This window comes from Oryza glaberrima, chromosome 7 (assembly GCF_000147395.1).
Source record: "Oryza glaberrima chromosome 7, OglaRS2, whole genome shotgun sequence".
Lineage (NCBI taxonomy): Eukaryota > Viridiplantae > Streptophyta > Magnoliopsida > Poales > Poaceae > Oryza > Oryza glaberrima.
The window spans coordinates 259,426-270,070 of NC_068332.1; the positions used below are offsets into that span (position 1 = coordinate 259,426).

The 10,645-nt window shown below is 47.5% G+C and overlaps 3 protein-coding genes across 4 annotated transcripts; 2 read left to right on the plus strand and 1 right to left on the minus strand.

Moving 5' to 3' along the window:
• Window positions 1–3,646: 3,646 nt before the first annotated feature.
• On the plus strand, window positions 3,647–5,543 carry LOC127780539 (uncharacterized). Of its 2 annotated transcripts, XM_052307459.1 has the most exons (3): window positions 3,647–4,699; window positions 4,784–4,939; window positions 5,089–5,543. In XM_052307459.1, the coding sequence occupies exons 1-3, from the start codon at window positions 3,752–3,754 to the stop codon at window positions 5,353–5,355; spliced, it is 1,371 nt and encodes a 456-aa protein (XP_052163419.1). In that variant the 5' UTR covers window positions 3,647–3,751; the 3' UTR covers window positions 5,356–5,543. The 2 variants fall into 2 exon arrangements, with proteins under 2 accessions (XP_052163419.1, XP_052163418.1); XM_052307458.1 differs by having other exon boundaries at window positions 3,647–4,939.
• A 925-nt stretch (window positions 5,544–6,468) lies between these two features.
• On the minus strand, window positions 6,469–7,853 carry LOC127780530 (extensin-like). Its single transcript, XM_052307448.1, has 2 exons — window positions 7,226–7,853; window positions 6,469–7,041 (listed from the first exon to the last, which is right to left on the minus strand). Exon 1 carries the CDS (start codon window positions 7,759–7,761, stop codon window positions 7,276–7,278), a length of 486 nt encoding a protein of 161 aa, XP_052163408.1. The 5' UTR covers window positions 7,762–7,853; the 3' UTR covers window positions 6,469–7,041; window positions 7,226–7,275.
• Window positions 7,854–9,689: 1,836 nt separating this feature from the next.
• On the plus strand, window positions 9,690–10,619 carry LOC127779864 (photosynthetic NDH subunit of lumenal location 3, chloroplastic-like). Its single transcript, XM_052306785.1, has 2 exons — window positions 9,690–10,034; window positions 10,121–10,619. The coding sequence occupies exons 1-2, from the start codon at window positions 9,767–9,769 to the stop codon at window positions 10,519–10,521; spliced, it is 669 nt and encodes a 222-aa protein (XP_052162745.1). The 5' UTR covers window positions 9,690–9,766; the 3' UTR covers window positions 10,522–10,619.
• Window positions 10,620–10,645: the final 26 nt, after the last annotated feature.

The window sequence follows — 10,645 nt, forward strand, 5'->3', positions numbered from 1 at the left end:
AAACAAATGATTGAATCCTTTTCTATTCTTTGAAATCCCTATGGAATAGATAATCATATAGAAATTTTGGAGGAAACTTAGCAAAAGCTCCAACCTTTTGGAAAATTTCCTATGAGACTATATTTTGTACTATTTTACCTTTCCAAGCATTACAGTGTGGTGGATGACACTTTAGGGTACCCAACTGTTAGCGCACATATGTAGATAACGGGGATCCGATGGGACCCCTCTTTGAGTTTGGGTAGTAAAAATGTGGAAGCGGATGAGAGCTAGGGTATATACAGGTTTGGGCCACCTAGGAGTATAACACCTTACTCCTAATATGTCTTTGATTTCTCTCCTAGTGGAAATTAAGATGTTATAAAGGTTCCCTAGATCATGGCTCCTACACCTTGGTTAAGCACTCGCCTAAAGTATTCAGACTAGTTGTGTTCCTCCTCCTCTCTTTCATATTTCCTAAGAACTTCACAAAGGGTGGCTGACCATGGGAACTTCACAGAGTCTTTCTCTCCGAGTTTTTTTTTCTCGGTCCCCCCTCTCCATGGTCCTAGCTCTCCCCTTATAATACACTAGGGAACACCACATGACCGAACTACAAAAGAGGTGTCAAGTGTATAGGCATTAGGTATGGAAAGTCTTGTTAGCAATTATCCATCTTGCTTGCTCCTCTGAGCTCGGGTGGGTCCCCGTGGGGCCATCCCGTGTCTGGGTATGGTGAGCGCTCGCCACACACCGCCACCCGAGATCCACGCAGGCTCACTGGAATAGGTTTATCGTGTTGCCCTAGTCGTGAGGCTCATCTATTAGTGTTTGGTAAATGCTAGTAAAAACTGGTGGGCCCAGGCAAATGGCGTGGTACTCAACCACACCGCCTACGTCTCACCACCTTGTTAGGGTGAGCTGTGGCTGAAATGATAGGCAACAAGGGTGGCAGATGTCATCATGTCCTTCACGTCGCACGCCTTAGCTTGCGTAGATATATGTTTTGTCGCCCTTAAATTGAAAGACAATCGAGTGCCAAGGCGAGACAGCTTACACCATCCAACCATTGGGAGCAGGACAGTTGTGGCTATGTGCCCTACCACCTCAATGGAGACCTGTAGGGGTAGCACGGGGATTGTGCCCAAGATGGGCCTTTGTGGCCAAGGGCTTGGGGCTCTACATTAATTGTCGCGGATATACCACTCTCCGTTGTCTTCAAGGAGGGCCACGTGTTGACCCGTGATTGTCACGTGCCATCTTCAGTAGCTCGAGAAAGAGATGACGTAGCACCAACACGCCCCGGGCCGCTGACCATGGGGACCTTGGTTCCTATGTCACTAACTCCAACTGATTAAAGGGCGCCCCAGCTCTAGGATTAGTGTATCAATGTTGGTTGGACCATGACCAAGGCAGGGCTCAAACTTAAAGCCTAAGGGCCAACTCATAAGTTGAAGTTGCCAATAAGGCCCAACCTAGACTTTAAGTGTAGGATCGCATTTATGGCATATAAAGCCCATAGCTCAAAAATGAAAAAGATTCACTCGACCATAAAACCAAGAGAAATATGTGTGAGCTAGCTTTGAGACAATCCTCTAGCATCAGTTATGTTTCAAACAAATACTACGGACTAAAATCATCCAAGAGCATTTGGCCATATGTGGATTTGTAACTCGATATATAGGATGCTACTTTCATATGTTGGGAAAGTGAAGTCTCACAGGTGTGGGGCCAAAGAAATCAAGGGGAGAGCAATGTTGACGTGAAGGATCAAACAACATGTTGCCATGATGAAGGGTTGTCAAGCAGAAAAAGACATTGTACAAAGACAATATGCAAGCTTAAACTTGCTGGTGATAGGCACACATGTCAGCGATATCAACTACTGGAGATGACGATAAAAAGGGTTTCCAGTCCTCGGAGTTTGAGTGAAAATAATGGTATTTGGCAAAAATGATACTCTTTGTATTCAAGGATTATATGAGGTAGTCTTCTATAGAGGATAGAAAGGTTTCAAAAATCTTTCGTTGATCTAATACTGCTTCTAAGTGGTTTCATCGACCTTCATGAATACCACTCAAACACCAATAAAAACCAATGAAATATGGGCAAGTTTTCCCAAAAAAAGAACTGAATCTCTTGTACTTGGCTGATTTACCGAGTAGTTTCTTGATGAGAGTAGGAGCGAATCGACCGAAAACTGTGATGAGCATGTGTTTTGTCTCAGACACATCCACAGACTAAAATCATCTGGCCATATGTGGATTTGAGGCTCGATAGAGGATGATGTTTTTCTACGTTATGCAAGTAAAATTTCACATGCATGGGGCCAAACATATCAAGGGAAGGCGATGCTCATGCGAAGGATCAAGCACAATGTTGCCAAGATGATGGATTGAAGTCAAGCCCAAGATGAAATTGCACAGAGAGCAAAAACATGCTTCAAGATCGACTATCAGTGATGATGGTAGAAAGGCATTTCCGCTCCTATGAGTTGAGGGAAAATAAGGGTATTCTGGTAAAACACACTTACTCAAATGTTATATGAGATAGGTTGTTCCCATTGAGGAGTGGGTTTCTCCACATATCCATTTGTAGTACTTGAAGAAATTCGAGTTCTTTGTCATTTTGGCTTAGTTTCAACCTCATGTTACCACCATCCTTGATGAACTGAGGGTTCCTTTCCGAGACTTGTCGTACCATGTATGGAATTGTAATATAATGTATGGTATTGAAATCTCCTTGTCATTATTACCTTGCCTATACTTCGAAGAAGCAACTAGAGATAACACACATGGTAGATTGGAAATTGCTTGAGGTTAAGCTTCGTTGGAGAGATCCTAACATGCTGAACTCTATGGGAGCAAAACCCTATAGGTACGCCATCCCTATGAGGTCTCTCGTATCTAATTGTGAAGTCCTCCAGTGATAGATGTAGGAATTTGGGATGCGCAACGGGGAGCGGGACTTGCACAGCAACTACATAACTATTACATTGGATTTTAGGGGCAAATAGAAATAATACATGTAAGAAAATAAATAGAATTCAAATAGATATGAATACATTTTAAAATCCTAAGCCCGCTTTAGTCCATCCCTAGTATCATAGATACACAGAAGGATAATGAGCAAGTCATCAATTGGTCGGATATGGTGCATATGTTAGATGTTTTCCTTCGTGGGTGCAACCACCAAGCTCAACTTGGAAGCAATAGAAAGAGGCATACAATCTAATGGATTGAGAAGAAAATTTGGAGGTAAAATGGGTTAATTCTTAATAACTATAACATAAAGTTGTCTCAACAAGTAAGATATGTCTTTACTTTGGAAACACCATTACCATAAAGGGGCGAGGAGGAATGAGGGCACGAAAGCGATGGCATAAGGCTCGGAGTGTGGACATGCATAAGAGTTTTCGTGTGCTGGTTTGCTCTAGAAATTTAGGTCGTCCATTTCCAGTTTTATGATCTAATGGTTCCGAATCAATGGGTATATATGTTGTGGCACGTGGACAGATGGCTAGATCAACTCTACCATGGATTTTTTTTTGGGGAAGGGGAGGACGTAATTGTATTAAGATTTGATAGCTTAGGGATATTCTAGTCTTTTTGATATTGTATTGCTATGTATTTTGAGACGGAGGGAGTATTATATGCGTGGTTAATTTGTTATCACACTAGTCATCTCAAATTACATGATGAAATTTGGTGTTTTCCAGGTAAGTTGGAATTAATCAGTTAGCTTAATTTTGTTGGGTTGACAGGGCAGATCGATGGCGTGCATGGATGATGTTCCTCTATGCATCCTGCAGTGCATCATGATGTTCCTGCTGCCGGATGTGGGAGACGTGGTGCGCGCGTCAGCAGTGTCGAGGAGGTTGCGTGAGGCGTGGATGGGGATGGAGGCCTACGAGCTGGATGCATCCACCATCCCTGATCATCACCTCCTCGACCTCGACTCCACCTTCGCCGCCATCGTCGACCGCGTCGTCTTCAACCACTCCGGCCCCGGCATCAAGTCCATGTCGCTGGCGCACACGCGCTACGACACCGACGGCGACCGGAGGGTGACGGCCTGGCTGGACCGCCTGGCGTCCCGCGAGCACCACCGCCTGGAGAGGCTCGACGTCAACATTGGCGCCGCCCTGCACACGCCGGCGTCGCTGTTCCGGTGCGAGACGCTGGTGGAGCTGCGGCTGGTGGTGCACGCCGCCGCTCGTGGGTTGCGGCTGGACGTGGACGGCGCCGTCCATCTCCCGCAGCTGAGGCGGTTGTGCCTGGAGCACGCGGGGTTCCGCAGCTCGACCCAATTCCAGAACCTCATCGACGGGTGCCCGTTGCTGGAGTTGCTGCACCTGAGGTTCACGGCGGTGGCGCGGAGGGAGGACACGGTGGGCATCGAGATCCGCAGCCCGTCGGTCCGGCGGGTGGTGTTGGAAGGGTGCGGCGGGTACGGCATGGTGCCGTTCGAGGTGTCGGCGCCCAACGTGGAGGAGTTGGTGTTGTCCGGGCGGAACATGGTCGCCGTCGAGAAGGGCGGCGTGAGGAGGCTGTCGGCGCGGAAGGTGAGCCTGCTCATGGACGACAAGCTGTGGTGGTACAACGTCTTTGCACCCTTCCACCACTTCATGGCCTTCCTCAACGTCGGGACCAACATGAGTCGCATCATGGCTGGCTTCCATGGCGTCCTCGAGCTCGCCATCTCCGGCTGGTGCATCGAGGTATATATATATACACTCATCTGCATATATTCTGCACTCTATACATATAACAAGAATATAATCGGAATTGCAATGCAAATGCAGTACCTGTCGAAGATCGTGGACAGCATGAATCTGCCGGATTGGGGAATAGAGGTTCTGAGAGTGGAGGGAATGTGGCCAAACCAAGGCCAAGCAGGCGTCGTCCTGCATCTCCTTCGCAGCTCGCCATGTCTCAGGAACCTTTTCATCACCAACGAGGTCGCTCACTCATTCTACCTCCCTACTCTCATCTTTAATTTCTAATAATGATGAATCCTAGCTAGCTACATGGCTACTTACATGATGAATATATGTGCATCAATGATTAAAGTGCAAGTAATTAATGGTGATACTACGATGTTGATCAGTTGGAGCATCCCAGGGAGATCTCGATCGATGAGAATCGGGAGCAGTATCCTGCAACGCCGGAGTTCCTGTTCGACGCCGTGCCCGGCCGGCTGACCCATCTGAGGCGCTTCTTCATGTTCAACTTCACCGGCAACCGCAACGAGATCAGCATCATCAAGTTCGTCTTAGGAAGCTCATCCATTTCCATCAACCCGGACCAGTTCGGTGTCACTGATTACCTCGGCAACGACTGGAGTTCCACCCATCTTATCCTAGCCTCGCTCTAGTTGATTCGCTAGCTCTCTCCTGTGTGTGTCTTCATCGACATTTTATCATCGATAGATCTGGCTAGTAGATGATGCCAGATGTTATTGCAGATATATGGTGCAACTGCACACAGACAATCCATGCAGTGGTTCATGCAATGCAAGTATGCAACAGACTGTTTTATGACTTCTTATGGGAAAAAGAACAGACTTTTTTTAAAGGAGAAGAAGCTTCGTTTAGCATTGCCGCATTCTCTGTTTTTTTTGTTATGTATGAGGTTCATCTGTATCTTTATATTGCTAGGGGCAAGGCTGGTGGTTGCTTTTGCCCTTTAATTTGTGAGTATGAGTATCACTGGCTAGGCAGCAAAACTATATATATTCTCCTAGTCCTAGGCTCCTAGCTATCTGAAGAAATGAACTTTTTTTTCTGCCTTCTTGATTTGTGCAGAATAGCTTTAGAGCAGGTACAGTAGCAGGCTATAAGCAGCTATAAATATATTTTAAAAAGATAAAGAAAGAGAGAGAAAAGCAGCGGGCTACAGATTTGTAGCCAGCTGCAGTATGGACTCCAAGACGTAATGTGTGTATGACAGGTAGGACCAGGTATTAATAGTATAGTAAGCGACTATTGTACGAATTGGCTATTACATTGGCTATAGATGATTTGGAGCTAGTAGTTAGCTATACTATTAAACTTGCTCTTATGAGGGATAACAGGGGAAGAACTGAATATGCTTAAAGGAGATGCAGCATGTATGCCTGCTTTTTGTTTACAAATGTATGACACTATGGTGGTTGTATTGATTATATATTGGTCAAAACCTTTTCAACCTCTGTCCACCAATATGCTTTATTTATAATTATACAGGTTGGCTGATGGAGATTACACCGGTAGATTTGTTGTCGAAAAATATATTAAAAGGAATCTACGGATTCATGGCTACACAATTCCTAGCATACATGTATAGATTAAGCTAAACAGAGGAAATGCTAGTACAGCTCATGTATCTGATCCATCCGGTGGAAACTTATGAAAAGTGACACCTGCTTCTGTTGTTTTGCGAGGAAAAATGATTCCATCCTTACAGGTCATATGCGTGCTGCCACTGCTTGTTTGTTTTGATTCTTCAAGTGCATAAGACAAGTTGATGAGTGAAAGTAAAGCCACCGACCTTATTACATACTTCTTCTAAGAAAACTAGCCTGTTACTGAAAATTTACAGTGGTGAATAACAGATGAAGGAAAACAAATGGATGGAGGGGAGCTCACTTTTGTCCTAGTGTTTGCCTAGAGGAAATGTAGTGGCCACATTGTAGGCTATCCACCATGCATGCAACAAGTGGAGAAGATTATATATTGCTGACTTTTCTTTTACAGTTCTTTTTGTGCTTGAAAATGACATCTTCTCTTTGACACTGAAATGCCTTGAGCGTTTTATTTTGGATCCTTGAGGAAGGAGAAGATGCGCAAAGAGTAGTTTGGTGAATCTGAATGCATCCCCCAATTTACTTCCTCTGAGGAAAGAAAAGCAATTAGCAACTGACGCACGGAAGAAAACAGTTGGAAAGGGATGTTCAGGATCCAAGGATGGTCAATGCCGGTCAAACATCCGTCGTGTGTATGGTACGAGATAGGTAGGTAATTTAATTGGCACAATCACAAACAAACAGATGAGATCCATCGCTGTCATGCTCCTCAGATAACTGAAATTCAACAAATGAATTTGATGGTGGAACAACAGAATTGTCAGGCAACTATTTGTACAGTGTAATCAACTCACGCAACATCAGAGATGAACTCAACTCAGCATTTCAGCAAGGCAAAATTTTGCGAATGAATTGCAAGATTAGCCAGAATCACTAGCAGTACATCGAATCGCCGGGCTACCTGACACACTAGAGTAGCCGCTCTGAATCTGAGATGAAGAATCGGCGGCATCAGGAGGCCGTTGGGCTTGGCGCCTCCGGTGCGGGCGGAGGAGCTGACGGTAACGCCGGCGGTGGCGTCACCAGCGCAGGCGCAGCGGGAGGAGGCGGCGGGGGCACGAGAGCGTCGGGAGGAGGCGGTGAGGCGAATGCGGGAGGGGGCTGCGCAATCGCTGGTGGTGGTGGCTGCAGAGGGGGTGGGGGCTGCGGCATGGGCATGGGCATGGCGGCGTCCGGTGGGGGGAAGGTGGGATATTGGTGCGGCGGCGGAGGAGTGGTGGCGGCTGTTGACGGCATGGAGGGCTGCGGGACGGTGTCGGGCAGGATGGGCTGGCACTCGTCGGCGGCGGCGCAGGCGGAGGAGGAGGAGCTGGCGCGCGACTTGGCGCGGTGGAGGAGGGCGCGGAAGGCGAGGACGACACCGATGAGGGCGAGGAGGGCCAGGACGGCGAAGAAGATCTTGGTGGCCTTGCCGACATAGCACCACCGCATCGCCATCGCCGCCGGTTGCTTCGCTACACTGAGATGGAAGTGTGTGCGTATGCAAATGCAAAAGCAACTTGACTTGTGTCGTCTCGTCTCGTCTACTCTCTCTGTGTAGTTGAACTGGAGAATTTTTTTTTTCTGTGGTGAAATAAATTAAAGCAAGGATGGGCGTTGGATGGAGCATGTATTGGTGGATCCATGTTGCAGCTACCTGATGATGCAGATGGCCTTGGAAACGCAAACCTCATCAATGAATGTCACTGGATCTACGTTATCTATACTTATGATTTATTGGTACCTGTACTGTACTAGTGCTCCTCATCACCTGCACGGCTGCATCTGCATGACCAGTGTTTACGACTATTTTAGGACTCTACTACTAGCTAATAGTAGTGGACGATTGTGTTCGCCATGGTACAGTATCCATAAAAAATAAACTAGTTTATTAGCGCGTGATTAATTAAGTATTAGCTAATTTTTTTAAAAAAGATTAATTTGATTTTTTAAGCAACTTTCATATAGAAATTTTTTATATTAAAAAACACGTCATTTAGCAGTTTGAAAAGCGTGCGCGAAAAATGGGCATCGAACACAGCTTAAGTCTATTTTGCCTCCTTCCACTATTGCGTTGTGCTGAATCGCGTCCTCCAAATTCGAAACAGTTACAAATCGATTTCTTCTATTGTTGCAAAGTTTCTACTCACGGGGTAGTTAACCATGGTCAAACTTGTTGACGTGTACAAATGGAATCACATGTAGGGATGGATGTCGAGTTGACTCGGCTCGGCTCATCAACAAGCTCGAGCTAGCTCTCACGAGCTAGGGGCAAGAGACATAGCTGACGAGCACAGGAAGCAGCTCAACCTCGCTTGCACTTCAAGTCTGCAACTAGGGGAGGAGGGGAGGAGCTTGACGGCGGAGAAAACGAGCTCGAGCTTGAGCTCGACGGCGACTACAAGGAGGAGCTCGACGGTGGAGGGGATGAACTCAACCTCTACAACTCCGCCGACACTTGGACAATTCACGGTTGGACCACGAGGAGGAGGCGAGCTCGACGGCGGGCACTGGGGGAGAGGCGGAGAGCGGCGGCGGCAGCACAGCGCCGATGGCGATGGCCGAGATGCCAAGATGCGCCAAGCGCCCAAGCCGCTGATGCGATTCGAATGTGATATGTGCAAGACGGTGGTGGACAGGGAGTCAGGGTCTCAGGCTGAGGTGAACTAGAGTTTTTTTGATGAGTCTATTGGGCCAATGGGCCATAATGTATGTGTGTTGTTGGCTGTGGACCTGACTTGGCCTGGTAACCCTAGCTCGTTAAGGCTCGCGAGCAGCTCGAGCTGGCTCGTTATCTCTAACGAGCTAAGATGCCAGCTCGGCTCGTTAGGAAATTCAAACGAGACGAGCCAAGTCGAGCCTGTCACGAGCCGAGCGAACTAACGAACCACAAGCTTTCTGTCCACCCCTAACCACATGTAAATGCCTTGGTTTGCACCAGATTGAGAGGAGAGGAAGAGAGGAGATTGAGAAAATACACAAAACGAGGTGAGCCATTAGCACATGATTAATTGAGTATAAACTATTTTAAACTTAAAAAATGGATTAATATGATTTTTTAAAGCAACTTTCATATAGAAAATTTTTACAACAAACACACTGTTTAGTATTCGGGAAGTGTGTGCGTGGAAAACGAAACAAACTAACTCACAATCACTGAATCACCTCCTGCAGAATAAGAAGATGGTGGAGGCATTATACCAGGTTTAGCGGTTAAGAGGGACGATTCAATCAAGAGCGAGAGAGGAGGGAGGCAAGTTGGACTAATTCCTTCATGCAGCCATTCTGTCGGCCCAAGATACATTGTGGGCTGTGGCCCAGTGAATAACTAGGAGAGGCAGCCCCATCAAACCGAGAGAAATATCTATGTGGTGCACTTTTGCAAAGGCGAAGGTTTTCCTCATCCTCTCGTGGCATCGCGCGCTATCCATTCATTCCCTTGCTACACTGACACACATCCTCGATGGCCACTTATCTCCAATCAGCAGGCCTCACCGCCGCCACTGCCAGCACCAGCCGCCTCCTCCGGCCAACACCACGGAGGCTGCTCCTCCTCGTGGCGGCGTGCTCCACTGGCGGACGGAGATCAGCCTGCCTCTCCGTCGGCCTCGCAGCCGCCGCCGCCACCATCTTCCAGCATCATCCCGCCTGCGCCGCCACCGACGACGAGCCGGCAAACAATGGGTGGTGGCTCACTGAGTTCCCTTTGCCGGTGCCAAAGATTGTCAACAGTGAGGAGTAAATTAATTACCATTACACACACAAAATATATAAATATAGTGATTGCAATATATATATATATATATTGTGTGTGCAGAGGAGCTGAACAATGGCGAGACGGGGAGCCGGACGTTCGTGAGGAACGGCATCTACATAGCCGACATCGGGCCGAGCTACGCGGCGCACGCGTACAGGCTGCGGAGCACGGCGTTCGACCTGCTGGCGCTGGAGGACCTGCTGGGCAACAACGCCGACAGGGCCAACTACGTCACCAAGTACCTCCGCCTCAAGTCCACCTTCATGTACTTCGACTTCGACAAGCTCATCTCCGCCGCCTCCGACGACCAGCGCCCCCCGCTGCTCGACCTCGCCACCCGCCTCTTCGACAGCTTCGAGCGCCTCCAGAAGGCCTGCGGCACCAAGGACGACACCCAGATCGGCTCCTCCTATGCCGACACCAAGATCATCCTCCAGGAGGTCATGGCAAAGATGGCCTAGTGTTTCTGTTGGTGTACTAGCTAGTACTGTATTTCTCTCACTTTACTTGTCATACATATATATATATATATATATATATATCTTCCTCATCACACACACATTCATATTCACATCTACGCTATGC

Coding starts and splice junctions, on each gene's coding strand:
- LOC127780539 (XM_052307458.1), top strand. CDS start 3,752: ATGGCGTGCATGGATGATGTTCCTCTATGCATCCTGCAGTGCATCATG. Junction 4,940..5,088: donor ACCTTTTCATCACCAACGAG/GTCGCTCACTCA, acceptor GATGTTGATCAG/TTGGAGCATCCCAGGGAGAT.
- LOC127780530 (XM_052307448.1), bottom strand. CDS start 7,761: ATGGCGATGCGGTGGTGCTATGTCGGCAAGGCCACCAAGATCTTCTTC.
- LOC127779864 (XM_052306785.1), top strand. CDS start 9,767: ATGGCCACTTATCTCCAATCAGCAGGCCTCACCGCCGCCACTGCCAGC. Junction 10,035..10,120: donor GGTGCCAAAGATTGTCAACA/GTGAGGAGTAAA, acceptor TTGTGTGTGCAG/AGGAGCTGAACAATGGCGAG.